The sequence below is a fragment of the Lactuca serriola genome, chromosome 2 (genome assembly GCF_051521515.1).
Source record: "Lactuca serriola cultivar US96UC23 chromosome 2, Lser_US96UC23_V15, whole genome shotgun sequence".
Taxonomy (NCBI): domain Eukaryota; kingdom Viridiplantae; phylum Streptophyta; class Magnoliopsida; order Asterales; family Asteraceae; genus Lactuca; species Lactuca serriola.
Window position 1 is genome coordinate 201,071,918 of NC_136409.1, and position 16,501 is coordinate 201,088,418.

The 16,501-nt window shown below is 34.2% G+C and overlaps 3 protein-coding genes across 3 annotated transcripts; 1 reads left to right on the plus strand and 2 right to left on the minus strand.

Annotated features, from left to right (window-relative positions):
• Nucleotides 1–474: 474 nt before the first annotated feature.
• LOC145088120 (UDP-Glycosyltransferase superfamily protein) lies at nucleotides 475–4,002 on the minus strand. The gene is made up of 2 exons (XM_079026336.1): nucleotides 2,450–4,002; nucleotides 475–851 (listed from the first exon to the last, which is right to left on the minus strand). Exons 1-2 carry the CDS (start codon nucleotides 3,819–3,821, stop codon nucleotides 799–801), a joined length of 1,425 nt encoding a protein of 474 aa, XP_078882462.1. The 5' UTR covers nucleotides 3,822–4,002; the 3' UTR covers nucleotides 475–798.
• LOC145088121 (photosystem I reaction center subunit N) lies at nucleotides 1,777–2,428 on the plus strand. The gene is made up of 3 exons (XM_079026337.1): nucleotides 1,777–1,972; nucleotides 2,050–2,096; nucleotides 2,188–2,428. Exons 1-3 carry the CDS (start codon nucleotides 1,777–1,779, stop codon nucleotides 2,314–2,316), a joined length of 372 nt encoding a protein of 123 aa, XP_078882463.1. The 3' UTR covers nucleotides 2,317–2,428.
• Nucleotides 4,003–4,656: 654 nt separating the features above from the next.
• On the minus strand, nucleotides 4,657–7,346 carry LOC145088122 (uricase / urate oxidase / nodulin 35). Its single transcript, XM_079026338.1, has 7 exons — nucleotides 7,026–7,346; nucleotides 6,203–6,295; nucleotides 5,675–5,860; nucleotides 5,501–5,592; nucleotides 5,196–5,369; nucleotides 4,974–5,067; nucleotides 4,657–4,873 (listed from the first exon to the last, which is right to left on the minus strand). Exons 1-7 carry the CDS (start codon nucleotides 7,236–7,238, stop codon nucleotides 4,790–4,792), a joined length of 936 nt encoding a protein of 311 aa, XP_078882464.1. The 5' UTR covers nucleotides 7,239–7,346; the 3' UTR covers nucleotides 4,657–4,789.
• Between the last annotated feature and the right edge of the window lie 9,155 nt (nucleotides 7,347–16,501).

The window sequence follows — 16,501 nt, forward strand, 5'->3', positions numbered from 1 at the left end:
TCCATTAAATTATATAGAGTTTAATGGAGTGTAGAATTTAATATATAAAATTATATAATAAGTGAAAGAGACAATCCATTAAACTTATAAAATTATATGAGTTTAATATATTGGAGATGAAATTAAAAACTCATTATTTATTTATTGGGTCAAAATAATAATAAAAATCACAAATGAAATTAAAAACTCATTATTTATTTATTGCGTCAACATAATAATAAAAATCACAAATGAGAATAAAGCCCAATGAGCAGCCCAAAACTATTTTTAACATAGGAATGTATTTATTTATTGGGTCAAAATAATAATAAAAATCACAAATGAGAATAAAGCCCACTGAGCAGCCCAAAACTATTTTTAACATAGGAACAGGGGAACACATGTATCTTCACATTAGCTCTATTGTAAGTTAAAATCCCGTCAATATGATTTCGAATATAGGTAATAACATTATTAAATCTTTATTTGCCAATTTATAGCTCTAAAATTGTGTGTGTGTGCGTGTGTGTGTGTTTTCTTGTTGTTTCAGCAAAGGGCAAAAGTGAACTAATTGTGGAGGTTAAAATAGGAAGAACAATAACGATTAACGAACATTCGACAAGGAGAAGTTAATATCAAATATGACAGGCCTGAAGGTTAATGGTATATAGTTTATCTATATTATAATTTCGTAAACTAACATATTATTACTTGAATTCTGTAATTTAGTATAATGTAATGTATAACGAATGGATATGAATAATATATGAGCACCAGACATCAAATGTGGAATAAATCTTATTTACTAGAATTATCACTTCAAGAAATGGTTGCGATGTCTTGATTGGAAACTGATGGGCCCGCCAAATCATCTGAAAAAACTCATACCAAGAGTTTGTTAAATAAAAAAAAAAAAAAAAAAAAAAAAAAAAAAAAAAAAAAAAAAAAAACTTTGGAAAAGCTCCTCCATTTGCTTTCATTTTCAATTCTCACTTTCTTTTTGCTATAATCACTTCCAAAAACTTCATATATTGTGGATGATCTTAAATTACCAGAAGGCTTCCTAAGGACTTGAATAACAACATTAAAAAGTGAGCTAAAATTATTGGTGACCCAAGTAGGTTATTATAATTTTATAAATACATAATGCATAATAAGAATTTATATGTGATGAAGGTATAGTTTTAAGGATATATATAAGCATGCATATATCAGAAAGAAATAGATGAAGGTGTAAGTAAAATAAGAAATAAATTATATTAATTTTTTTAAAAGAAGAATTTTATTATGGTTACCTTATAACTTGTCCAATAATCTTTATTAAATTTTGCTAACCATTGATTAATGGTTTTATGAGCGTGGGGTCTTTTCTATTTAAGTCTTTATAAACACGTGAATGTCACTAATGACTATGCATTAAGTGCAGCCCTTTTTCTTTCGGTATGTGTATGTATGCCGGGTTAGCATCAAAGACTCATGATAGGGAACTTGAAGGTTAGTCTTAAAAAACTCATGTTAAATTTGTGTATATAAATATCAAAGTAGTAATTCTGACCTCTCACATAAACTTTCAGATATTCAAGATTAGGATTCATGACGTCACAAGTTCATAAGCAGCCAAATTTCCTAGTCACCATCATCATATCCATAGTAAATATAACTAGTGGCCAAGAAAAGAGAGAGAGAGAGAGAGAGAGAGAGAGAGAGAGAGAGAGAGAGAAGCTACTGATTATAATATATTCACAGAGAGAGGAACTTTTGAAATGAGAGGAGGATAAGGTAAAGAAATAACTTGTAATGGCAATAAGAGCTTACATTACTACATTGGCTTCATCCATTCAAGCTGCTGAAAACAGTCGAGAAAAAGTCAAAGGTTCAAGATTCAGACGCACAACAAGGATTACAGACAGTAATGGACTAGGAGAAGGAAGAAGAGCAATCCTGCTTGCAACTTTGGCTGCTGTTAATGACTCAAAGACTGAACTTCTTCAAAGTATGTCTCCTTTATAAAAACATGTATGTTTAAACAAGTTACCAAAATTAACAATAATTATGATGCCTTCTACTCAGAGTACTTGAAGAAATCAGAGGAAAACAAAACCAAGAATGATAAGGAGGTAAAAAGAAAAATGATGTTGGTTTTTCGACTCATTTAAGAAATCTCAGGTGGCTATTTGTGATGCTTTTTTTTTATTGTTTCTATTGCAGAGACTAGACAGCTATTACAAGCGCAATTACAAGGACTACTTTGCTTTTGAAGAAGGCACATTGAGACAGAAGAAAGAACTTACTGAAACAGAAAAGGGTATTCTTGATTGGCTTGATGCTAACAAATAAAATGTACTCTCTTCCAATTGATGTAAAAGATGTTAGTCTAGTTTTTCAAGAATTCCTTGTATTTGATCAAAAACTATATTTGCAACAATCTCAGGGGAGAATTTGTTGATCATATCTTGTCTGGCTTTCTCACCTTTACTCTTGGCTTCTTCTGGATTGCTCATTACATGCCTCATTAAAAACATTAGGTTATCAACAGAAGGCTCTGCCCATAAATGGCCTTTAAATGGCCCATTAGTAACTTCACTCATTCTATTTCTATCAATAGAGAGTGGGTAGCTGTTGACTTTGGTCAAATACTCTGTTGGCCCTGACCAGTTTGTGGCAATCACTGGTAGAGACATAGCCATGGCTTCAACAATTGGCCTTCCCCACCCTTCACCTCTAGATGGCAAGATAAAAGCATTCGCTGCTTTATAAAGTCTTGGAAACTCAACTTGGGCTATGTGAGAATCAATCACATAAACTGGAGCCCAACCGTTTATGGGTTTTTCCAATTTGGAATCGTGTATGAATTCCAGAATCTTGTTCCCGAAATTTCTATCAGAATGGTAAGGGTTTGTTAACAGGTATAAGTTAACCCCATCAGAAGAATCGAATTCTTTAAGGTAAGATTGTAGTAAAACATCCCAACCTTTTCTGTACTCCCATTTGAACACACTCAAGAACACAAATGGATTTCTAGGATTCAATTGTTCTGAACTTGAACCGAGTACCAAATTCCCTAAAGCTGAAAGATCCAATGGGGTGTATTTGATTGGATCAAAGAATTCTGTATCTATGGCCTGTACAACTTTCACGACTTTTGATGGATCGACGCCACTATTTACAAAAGAAGACACATGAAATTCAGTAGGAACCCACACCATATCCATGGAATTGCATCGCTTTACATGCTCGGGGTTCACCCTATCGGTTTCAAACATTGTTCGGCCAATAGTAAACCTGCTGTTTGGTGGTGGACAAGGTGTTGTTTGAAACAATGGCGGACTCCAAGCACCAGGCTCACTGTGACAAATTGCAATCGACTCCTCTGGTCTACATTGAGTTTGGTAGAGCTCAGAAGCTAATTTTTGCATCTCTACAGGCAAACCCTCCCAAAATTGAAAATTATCGCTATCCCCGTGTGGAGCGATACTCAATCTGAAGTTACTGGTTTTGCTGTACCGATTGAGCGCTAATATATAAGACCAAGCTTCAGAACAATAACCGCCACCAGAAAAGAATGGAGCCATCCATAGCAAACAGTGATTAGGAAGCAGATTAGGGCTTGTTGACGCAGATTTACTAGGGTTTAGAATTGTGCGATTGAACCCAAGAATTCTCAAAATATGCGAAAGAAGTGGCGAGATAGTTGGATTTAGGTATTGAGTTTTTACATAATTTGTTTGGGGGATGATGAATGAGACTGAAATTGCAAGGACGATGACTAAAATTGAGAAGAAACAGGAGGATTTCATTATTGAAATCCGGGGATTGCGATTTTGTGAATTATTGGAATTCATGACTGGTGATGAAACTCAGATTTTGAACACAAATCAGACTGCATCTGCATATAAATGTTTGTATCCGTATGTGTGCAGAAAGAGAGAGAGTGTGTCATTGTGTTGCAATTGGAAGATGCAGATGCGTGAATTCTCTTTTAGAACTTGTGTGTGAAAGAAACGAACGACAGAGATATAAAACAGACTATTTGACTATAAAAAATATCTAAAAAGGTATATTTAATTTTCAAATCAATACTATCGCCTTCCACTTCATTTTTGGTATCCAAAACTCAAAAAATAACTCATTGGCAAAATTTGTTATAAATGGCGTTAACTTAAAGTTGTATACCCTATGTCTCTAGAGTTGGATGACATATTTGGAAACTGTCTAACACATTTAATAAACAATTTGTACATTATCCTAAAATATACACGTACATACGCAGATATAGTTGATTTGTTTGTTATTTTTATAAGAATATGAAGATTATTCATGCTAATATCTTCACACGTTGTGATATTCGGCTTATTTCTTTTGCAAACACCTCATCTTTACCGACTTGTGTATCTTAACAAAAATTACAATCCAAATAATCCTACATGATACAATAAAAATTTTCCTAAAAACTTACTTAATGCTTGAATCACATCACAATTTTGAAGATTTTTATTAAAATGTTAGAAACCTTCCAAAGAAACTGCCAAAGTCTATAATGCGTACTTTATACCATGGTTACAATTAACAAAGCTTTTTTTTTCGAACTCATACATATGAAAATATGGAAGTATCGCCCTTTATTCAAAGGACACACGAAAAAAGATTGACAGAAAAATGGTGACAGAATTGCATGCATTGTTAGAAATTGATTATTATTATTATCATTAAGTACACATAATTTACACATCATACTTTTTTAACAGCATCCCATCTTTCAAGATAAGGTAATAGAAAAATGAAAAAGACCAAGTAAGTCGCCATCAAACTTCTACATTTTAGACCGAATGCGGCTCAAGCTTGCTTCAATTGATCCATGTGGCTCATCTGTTGGTAGGTACACATCATCTTCAAACTGTCAAAACAAAAACACATCAACAAAAAATCATAATACTTAATAACCATAAAACATTCAACTTCAACTAAAATCACCAACAAATGAACACCAAATATACCTTTACAATGACTGGATTGACTTTGCTTGATAAATTAACCGGCAGAAAATGGATGTTTGGCATTTTCAACTGAACTGACGAGACATCTGGAAACCTGATATTTAAATAATAAACCTATCAGCATTCAGCCATGTAATAAATTATATATATATATATATATATATATATATATATATATATATATATATATATATACTTAGAGAGAGAGAGAGAAGGGGTGACCTGGCAAGAACAGCTTTTGCCATGTCATAAAGAGTGGCTTGAACAGATGGGCTGTACACCCCCTGTTTAGGAGGACCAAAGAAAGTGTCCACTAAAACCTTCTTCACATCAAGGTATTTTTCAGTGAACCCAAGTGGGCCCTTGCCAATACTTTGTAGAGATTCGAAATGGTATCTGGAATCAAAAGAAAAAAAAACAACACCCCTTGCTAAGAAAAAGAAAATGTAACAAACTAGAAGAATGGAATGAACCATTCCAATTCCATTCCTTCTCTGATTCCATCATGATCATATACCAAACATTACCTCCATGATGCAGAGACTTCAGTAGCAAGCATCCTCTCTGGTGTTTCGGGGAGTATTGTGTTGTGGTCACGTATGAACCCCTCAAAACCTGACTGTAATTTAGACATTAATTTTACATAAATTACACAGAAATAAGTCTGGATGATTTGAGGGAGAAAGTAGGAAGTAGGTTACTTTTGTTGTCTTCAGCAATGCCAACCCGTCAACACCAGAAGTTAACTGCAAAGTCCCATTTTTGGTGAGAATAACTTGGGTTGTATGTCTCTCGGATCCAAGTTTAAAACCATGGTCATGGGGTTGACCGGATATGCTGATACGCTCCCATGGCTTTTCAACTATCTTGATGATTGCAGTGGTAACCTACAATATGGATTTTCACAAGAACCAAGAGTTATTATGAGTGGCTAATTAGAAATAAATGATATAATGCAAAACAAGTTTTAATTTATAAGTTATCAAATGACCATTCCCTTAGATATATATCTACACATCCCCAATTTCTAATACTGCTCTTGTCCAAAAGAAAAGCAAGTTCGACACTCAACACTATGATGAAAATGTTTTGACTATTAATCAAATCTAAATTACCCTCAATGATGATAAATATAAAGAAATAATGTGGACCAAAACCAAAATTATCAACATTTTTGTAAGAATCACTAACAATTGAGTATGAGGGATCTTACTACCATATAAATTTACCTGTGGATAAAATGATGTGAAGTGTTTGGCAAGTAGAATTGCAAATTCCTCCACAGAAACCTTTTCTGAACACTCCTTTGCCTTCACATATACCTGCAATTCCATCAGCCAATAGGAGCTTCAAATTCCATGCAACGGTGTGAATGTAGAAAGCAGAGTAAGAATAGTGGGAAATAATATGATTTTGCAAGATAAACATTTAGAAAAGGAGATGCAAGAATATTAGGATCCATTTGTGTTTAGTTTGAGAGGTTTTGGGGATCAGAAAGATAGTTACCCTGCTATCAAAATTATACCCATAGTGATTCCAGGACAACAACCCAGATCACGCCTTAATCTAATTCTGTTTATCAAGATCGCATATGGATCGGATGCTCCCCTAGCAAAATCCATGTCCTCACAGATTGGGTATTGGAATCCATTTAGCCTTAATTTGAGGATTTTAACGCTGTTTTGACGTTTCTGGATGTTTTGGGCAGAGTGGCCAAAGGTCACAGGATTGGGTATTGGAATCCATTTAGCCTTAATGTAAGAGGTCAGGTCACTTGCAGCTAAAGAAGTTTTGGATGAACCCTGAAGTGGCCAAAGGTTTCTATGCCCTATACCAGCTTCATCTCTATAGAGTTCAATTGTCGTCGACTCGAACTTAAAAACCCAAAAAAAAAAAAAAAAAAAAAAAAAAAAAAAAAAAAAAACTTAACCGCTAAAAGCTAGATCGAGAGCTCGAATCATAGCGTAACAAGGGTAAATTAAATAGATCAAATCATCCATTAGTTACTACTGTAACATCTAAAAGGAAACAGTAGGGAAGTAAACAAGTTACAGTGTTTTTCATGGTATCAGTTGCAACGATATCGGAATTATCCGCGCGAACGTAGGCAGGAATACAATCAGAGAGGAGACTGATGCTGACGTTCCATTCCACGAAGAAGTGGCGGCCATCTTTTCCGGATCTCCAGACTCTACCGACTCTAACGCGCTCCTTTCCATGTCTCTGCTCGAACTTCATTCCATCAATTTCGTCTTTCGGAGCCATATCGATTCCCGGGATCTGTCCCACAGCAAGTTATCCAATTATTTCTGAAACTCGTAGACGATTCTTTAACGCTTAAAATAGGAATACTATCAGTGGCCCGTGGTTTGTTTGTAGGCTAGCCCACAGAAAATAGCCACTGTCGTATTTTATTGAAACACGTACTCCTAAATATATCAAAATCGGCATAAAACACCTTTAAAATTTATATTTTGTTAGGCAGGTTGGTGTGGGCTGGCGTTTTTAGTGGAAAAGAAGGAAATGACGGTAAAAAAAATTGAGGTGGTAACGCGAAGCAACCAGTAGGTCTATAACGCACAAAAACAATGAAGTAAGCGATGGTTGTGTTGTCATAACGCGCAAAAACGCCCCTGTAGTTATTGCCTACACTTAATAGTCTTATAAATTTTACCTGAAGATGAACTTTGTATAGTATTAATATTCAGAATTTGTCAAAGAAAACTCAAATGAGCCCGATTTGAAAAATGATTTAAAAGAAGGTAGCTTAAGACATGTAAGTAGAAGATATTGGTTTTTTTTTGTTGTATCACACTATCACATACCTCCAATTTGATGCGACAGATATGGGACTATTAGAGCATTTCGTCTAACCAAACTTTGTATAGTCTAACCAAATTTTGATGATTTTTTATAAAATAACCCCGAAAATAATCTATATAATAACTATTAGAGCATTAAGTATAGGTCATGTTATAACACCAAATTCATATGTTACCTCAACCATAACATTAAAGGGGAAATGATGTTCTACTTTGCTTTACAAAAATTACAATGTGGGACTTATCTCACATTGGTAGATGAGAAAACTTTCTCTCACCTTATATGTCTTGTCTCACTCATTTAATCAAATTGATCAAGTAATGGCTTAAGCATATTGGGTTTGGAATATGGAGTTGGACTAGCCTAATTGGACTCAAAATATGTTAATATCAAAAGAATATTTAGTGGTCAAAAGATGGGCCTTGGGCATTGGGGCTCTTGGGGTCTTCCTGATTAATTAAATAATTTTTAATTACGACATTAATTTTTATTCTTTATTTTTATTAAATTCGTAATTACTGAATGACAGGTTTTGACAGTTATTTTCGGTTTTGACAGTTTCCAACTGTCATAACTAATACCTATAAATACTTGTTTTCATTCATCTGTGAGGGGTTACAAAAATCATTTTTACACCACAAAATTCTCTTTCAAGTTCGTTCTTCCTGAAGATGAAGGGAACATAGAAATTTCATCAGATCCAAGATCACTTCTTGGATTGATTGTTGTATCATCTTGATACATCCCTACCAGGGAAATTTTTGTCTGAGGACACTGCAAAGCATACCTCAATCTATACAATTTCGTAATTATATTTCCTGTGTAATCATCATACAAGTATGTTTTCTGTAAATTGATTATTGTATATTATATATATTTGAATTTCGTTTGTTTTATTCTTATTGGTTTTGTTGATTGTATACTTCTGTCATAACAATCTAAGACAGAAAATTTAAAGTGAAGAATGAATCAAAAATCCATCATCTAAACACATGTGGAAAAGACTGAGAAATTCAAAGGCTCAGATTTTCGAAGATGGCAACAGAAGATGTTGTTTTATCTAACAACTCTTCATGTTTCCAATGTTCTCACTGATGATTCCCCCTCTCCTCCCACTGGTGTAACCACTGCAGAAGGAATAACACCACCCACTGCAGCCCAATTGCAAGACACCAAAGGATTATGGAAACTTAGAACACAAATTAATATAATTGCAGAAATTATATTCTAAATGCCTTGGATGATTCCCTTTATGATATCTACTCTACCATTCCTACTACAAGAGAGATATGGAATCACTGGAAAAGAAATACAAAACAGAAGTGGCATGTTCCAAGAAATTCATGATTGGAAAGTTCATGGATTTCAAGATGGTGGATACCAAATCTGTCCTCAAACAAGTGGATGAAATTCAAGTCATTGCACATGATCTTAAAGTTGAAGGTATGGGTATAAACTCTTGTTGGATTATTGTCTAACTCCATAACTATTTTGGTATGTACTTGACCCGATTATGAGCATGATCCTTTTGGGTTGCCTTCACCATAGCAATATGTAGGATGAATTAAAGAGAGAAAGGTTTAATTATGATTTATTAATATATTATGATAATAATATATTAAAGGAGAAATCATATTATTTAATTAATATCAGTCAATAATTAATTAAGAATTAATTTTGTGGCTAAAAGAGATTAATTAAACTTAAGGGACTTATTGTGTAATTATAAGATAATTACATAGATGGGCTAATGGACATTATAGAAGTTGGAGTGGACGAATTCTATGGGGAAACCCATTAGAAATCGTCCAAGGCTTCTAAAGAGGGAGTCCATGGGCTGCTTAGGGCTTAAGCAGTCAGATTATGGTTTCCTAGCTGTAAACCCTGATAGTAAGCATATATAAGGAACCCTTATGGCCCCAAAAATATGGTGAATACTTCCTTTAGGGTTTCCAGTCGTTTTTGGTGCCTCCTCTCTCCTCCCTCTTCATCCAAGTTGCTTAGTGGTGTTTGTGACTCCATTAGAGGTGCAACACTTGAGGCACTAAGCTTTCTGAAGCCAAGGATTGATTGTTATTGCTATATTACAATCAAAGGTAAGATCTAAACCCTAATTTTAGTTATAGTTATTAGATCTAGGGTTTATGGATTTGGATTATCAATTGCATGTTCATTAGACAAACTATATCCAAAGCTATTAGGGTTTGCATGTACACCATAGGAATGATGTATTGCTCAAAACCCATCAGTGGTATCAGAGCCTAGGGCTGTTTGTTGATGAATTGATGCTTATTTGATAGTTTATTGGCTGAAAAAAAAAATGTTTTTTGCACCTTCTGGTTGACTGACTCGGCGAGTTAGTAGATGAACTCGACGAGTCCAGTCTTTGACTCGGCAAGTCCAAGGGTCTGGCAGCGTTTTTTTGGCGATTGTCTTGCTGTTTTGACTTGGGATACTTACCATAAACGTTTTTAATTAATAAAATCCAATTTTTATTGATTTTGGGTGAATATCTGATAGGTGCATTTTATGCACCTATTTTGCATGTTTATTTCCGTCTTTTTATAGCATTCTACTTCATAATTCTTGCATTTAGTTGATTATTAGGGCAATTGCATATTTCATTAAGAATGTCTGGTACTTCACTATTTTTGATTTATTTTACATGCATTATGGAGCATGGAACGTGGAGCTTGGATGCATGGAGCTTGGATTCTTGGAGCTTTGGAGCATGCAGAGAAGATGAACCGGTCATTCCATGGAGGAAAGCATGAAGACATAACCCGAGTCATTGTTGCGTTATCAACATAGCAAAGGACTATGTTTCAAATGTGGTTCTTGTCACACTGATACGGGGTGTGTTTGTCCTTTATCATCTCATATTTGAGCAACATGACTCGTGGTGAAGCTAGATTGAAGATGGAGTCAACAGTGAAGACGTTTTGGAATTTTAGCAAAAAGCATGGGCCATGCCAAAAACACATGGTCAAGACAAATGGCCATGCCAAAAACACATGGGCAAAAGGCATGGCCATGCCAAAAACTCATGGCCTCATGGCATGCACGTGAACATTAATTAAAACAGGAGGAGACGCCATTTTGAAAGGGAGAACGGTTTTTGGGAGCAGTTTGGGCGATCTAGGGCAATTTTGGGAGATTTCTCAAAGCTTTTGAGAAGACCTAATTATTGCAAACATTTTTTATTTCATTTTAGTAAGCATTAAACATTTTAATTCCATCTTTATTCTTGTTTGATTTGTTCTTAGCCATGTGTGGCTAAGAAACCCTAGTTTCTAGTTCTTGTTCAAAACATGTTGATTGCTTGACTTGAAGCATATGATTTGATGTTTGATTTGTGATTCTATTCTAGTGATTATGTTTTTGTTTAAACTAGAACCCTTAAATTTGATTTATGTTTGATTGGCCACTTTCATTAATTAAATTTTTGTGCAGTTAATTAACTTTTAGGGCACCTAATCGTTCTATTAAATTAATAATTGGTAACAAGCAATAAGTTTTCTTATTGTAAAACATATATCACATGTTTTCACACTTCCGGGCGTATGAGAAGAAATGAACATTGTTGGGAAGCTTGTACAAAACTTAATGCAGTTTTTCAATACAATCTAAGTGCGTGTTTAGGTTGAATTAGTAAAGCTAGGTCTAATCAAAGAATGTGTTTTGGTTAGATAATTTGGCAAGCGAGAGGTGTTAGAGCGTGTTAATCCCTTTCAGTACCAACTTAGAATAGCAATCATAAATTACATCAAGTCATAATCAAGTTAAACAACAACATTGAGAATTAGAACTGGAAACACTTTTACAAATTGTTTACAAATCTGTTTTATTTTGTGCATGTTTTTAAAGTAGATTGTTATTTCTTTTATTATTTGACTTTTGCAAACAAAACCCCCATCTGTGATCAAAGTACCTTGTGCAAAAAGGTATAGACTTTTGTCTCGTGTCTCTGTGGTTCGACCTTGCTTGTCTTGTACTACTTTTTAGTGCATTAAAGCAGTGTAATTGGAGTCTGTTGTACTCCTATTATTTGTTGGGTTTGACACTCCTAACATTATCCTTACCAAAATAGTAGATAATTACCATTTAATTAAATATTTGTTACCTTATAAGATAATGTTTAATTATTTGAGTTATTTGATGAATTATCCTGCAAGAAATTTGACTAAGTCAAAATTAGATAATTGTCTTATTTGAATTGTTGATCTAGAATGTTCTTGAAAAAAGTTTCAATTTTCTCCCTATAAGTTTTATAGTTTAAATTTGAACTTAAAAAGTTTTGTTTTTGAAATTTAAATAGTTAAACCCTAATGTTTTGAAATGTTTCAAAACTTGCCCTTAAGTTTTGGAATTTAAAAATTTTGATTAATAGTTTAATTATGTAATATTTAAATTCTAAAACCCTAGTATTTTGAAAAGTTCAAATTACATCCACATGGTTTTGTTAAGTTAATTAAAAGAGAAAGTTAATAAAACCACCTAGTATTTTAAAAGTGTAAAATACATCATATACTATATATATATATATATATATATATATATATATATATATATATATATATATATAAGTAAAGAGTCAATCTTACTGTTAGTAGGCCTCATTCACGAAGCTGGTATATAAGGGGTGTTTAAGGAAATTTCCTATAAAATGGCGATTGAATGGGTATCCACTCTTACCCACCGCACTCTTGACTAGTGGAGGGTCGTTAGTCGAATGGGTAGGATAGGACATAAACCTTCCATTATAAGTATAATGAAGTACAAAGTAACTACATGCTTTTACAAATTCCCAAATCATAGTTACTTTAGGCAAAAATGTGAAATTGTATGCTAATCCATGGAATTACACTTTGTACCCTTGTCGAAATATTAGTGGAGCGTGTGTGGTTAACCGACACACTAATTGAGATTGACATTGGTTACGAAGGGTGATTCGATGTCTGTCATAGATCAATGGAGCGTGTGTGGTTAACCGGCACATTGATTAGGTGAGCATGACATTGAGTGCACCATGTAGATTCGTATAGTTATTCACACCTTATGTGTGATCCTCGGCATCCCAGTCACAGATGAAGGGCATAATCGAGATTAAACATGCCATTGAAAAGTTCAATGAATCTCAAAAGATCTAAGAGTTTCAATTCATTTAAAACTTAAATTTCTTTTTTATTTTTCATGGTGGAAATTGGTAAATCGTCATTTACCTACCTTCAAATATTCTACAACTAGATTACGGCATCCCTTTTCTAGGTTGTAGAGTATTGTGTTAGATCCTAGCATTGATGTTTCATTTGGGTGTTACATCAAGGATTCTAATCAACTTGACTTGAATTTCTCTCATTTTGTAGATGTCTGAATCTAATAATGGTCTTTCCAAATCCCATGGACCAAGTTTTCCAAATGGAGATGATATTCCACGATATCATCGAGGAACCAGAGATCATGCTTCACTTCCTCCACCTCCTCGAATTATTCTCCCTAACCCACAAGTTCAAAGCTTGAAAAGTTCAAGCTCACTCAAACCCTTTTGGCAAGTAAACACGAAGATGGGAAACTTGTGTGTGCACACGTCTTAGAAATGAAGTCACACATTGATAGGTTAAGGATGTTGGGTGTCAAGATTTTAGGTGAGTTGGTTGTTGAATGGGTTCTTCAGTCACTTCCTGAATCATATAGTGAGTTCGTTAGAGAGTACTATATGATGGACCACGACGTGACCCTCGTCAATTTGACCTATTTGCTTATAGCTGCTGAATCAACAATGATTTGGCATGCTGGTCAAGCAAATTTGTATGGCGAATCAAACTCCCAAACTTCAATGGACACTGGCAACATTGGAAGTCCAGAAAGGACTAAGTATGAGATTGTCCCATGTTTTGTGCCAAAAGAGTCCATTTGCTTTTATTTCCAAGAGAAGGGGCATTAAAGACGAAGCTGCCCTGTCTACCTGAAAGATCTAAGAGATGGGAGAGTCTAGTGTTATGACTCTTCTTCATGTATGAAATCCACTATCTATCTCTTTTAAGTTCCTATTATAGATTCTTAATACAATATGTAATAAAATTACATTTTGATGTTTTTGTTGGATCGAAGAAAAGAGAGGAACCTTAAGGGAAGAAGTGAGCTGAATTTGATCGTGAAGAAATGGATTTCGATCGCATTGCTTGAAGATTGGATTCTTGAGCTACTACTTGGAGTTAGAATAGATTTCTAATAAATATGTAATGGCATAGTTTTCAGTTGAACTGCATTGTAAGGACAAATTTTCCGCAATAAAATAAATTTTGATTTTATCTTATTTATTTATCCTTGCAATGGTGTGTATGAAAAATTGATGTTTAAATTGTTATTAGCGATAATGGATTTGATTCTTAATTAGGTTATTTTGTGGAAATGTCGAGAATTTACCAAATAAGGAGAGTTTCTCTTCGCCCAAGTTTCAATTGGACAGAAACTTGGAATCATACAACTTGGTTGTGTGATGAATGAGAAACTTCATATTTGGAAATTAGACTAATTCTTTGACAAAGTGTCGAGTGAAAGGACTAGGAGATCAAGTACAGTAGGTTGTGTGTTGATCAAGTCCACCACAAGAGTGATAAAGATTTTCGTCATGATTTACTAGAGTTTAGTAAATATGGTTATACTTATAAGATTAAATATAATTTTGAGTTGATTGAAAAGTTTTCAATAAATAGCAGAACGAATAAGAAGAATCAAGTAGGCAGAAAGATAAAAGTTTCTCTATTCTAAGAAGAAAGGAGTGTTGGATTAGTGTCTAAGTCCATAACTATTTTGGTATGTACTTGACCCGATGGTGCATGGTCCTTTTGGGTTGCCTTCACCAAAGCAACTTGATAGGATGAATTATGGAGATAAAGGATTAAATATTATTTATTAATATATTATGAGAATAATATATTAAAGGAGAAATCATATTGTTTAATTAATATTAGTCAATAATTAATTGGTAATTAGTTTTGTGACTAAAAGAGATTAATTAAACTTAAGGGACTGGAATTGTAATTATAAGATAATTGCAATTTGGGCCATGGATTGCCTTATAGTATAAGGTGGACGAATTCTATGGGGGAAGCCCATATGAAATCGTCCAAGGGCTTAAGGAAAGGGCTCCAGGGGTTGCTTAGGGCTTAAGCATCCAAATTAGGGTTTCCTTGTTAGATAACCCTAATTGCCTCACTATATATAGATCCCTTAAGGACCAAAAACGTGGCTAAGCTTCTTGCTAGGGTTAGAACACGTTTTGGGCAGCCTCCATCATCTCTCCTCTTCATCCTCTTGCTTATGGTGTTTGTGAACCATTAGAGGAGTGACACTTGTGACTCTAAGCCTTCCAAAGTCAATACAAGGAGATTTGGGATTGTTATTGCTACATAACAATCAAGGTAACATCTTAAACCTATTCTTATGTTAATATGATTATTTGTATGCTAGAATTAGGGTTTATAGTCTTGGATAACTTGCATGTACAATAGAGAAACCTAGATCCAAGCATTAGGGTTTGTATGAGCACATAGGATGTTCTTAGGACCAAAACCCATCAAGGAGAGTACTTTTTATTGTGTTTTATGATAAGTCTTAATGATTAAGAACCATATCTCAATTGATCCTCTAAGTGAGTCTTAGTACATTTGTATGTCTAAGAAGAGGAATCGGGAATTGTGGAAATGGTTAAATCAAGAAGTCAATCATACTTCGTTCCAATATCGAATCTTAGAGTCATACTCCAAGATTGTGAATTGAGTGACACGTCTTTAGTAGGTTTATAACACTCAACAAATGTGGAATTGGAAAAAGTCTTCTTATTCCTGCACATTTGAAATTGGTAAGTTGTGATGTCTTGCAGAAGACAAAGACCAACAAGAACCAATTGAGATAAGTTTTAGTCTTGATAGGATGTCGCACTAACTCTTGAATATTTGTTTTGTCAATAAAAGTTCCTTGACAAAGATAATCATATATGTCAAGAAGTCAGTGGGAGTCTCAATTGTCTTGAACTAATCAAGAATAAACCGATAGTTAATCACTAGCACACGACTTGAGGTTGGCGACCTATCGTGTTGACATAATTTTGTTTCTGTGCCATTCCAGATTAAGTCAACTATGCAATATGAGTTCTATGAGTTCTCAATTGGATTGCATAAAGGCAAGACACCCTGATCAATGGAAAGTACATTGATAAGGTAAAGGTGAGCTGCTTAACAACCTGGAAGCAATGGTGGGCATTCATGCTGCCATAAGGCGAGAAATCAAGATCGAACAAGTTCAATATGTATGAGTTGGATTTGTCACAAACATTGTCTTATGATTGTTTTTATGACAAATTCACATGGATAGGAACACATACACTTTAAAATCTAAGTGTCATAAGGTTTCCCTCCTTCATGAAAATTATTGTAAGGAAATGCTTTCACTAAGAGAGATTTTAAGAAGATTGCAATTGTGAAAATTATATTCTCAAATTCGATTATGATTACGACATCTCTCTTCATAGTTCGAATTGTGAGATTTGGCAATTAGTCTGAACATTTGGGACTTAGTAACATAAGCTCTGAAGTTGTTTAGACACACATGTGAGCTTTCTAAGGCAAAGGTGTATGAGTTTAAGAAGCTTAGATAAAGGCTTATCAAAGCATCAGATATTTAGAAATATGAACTTAAGGAAT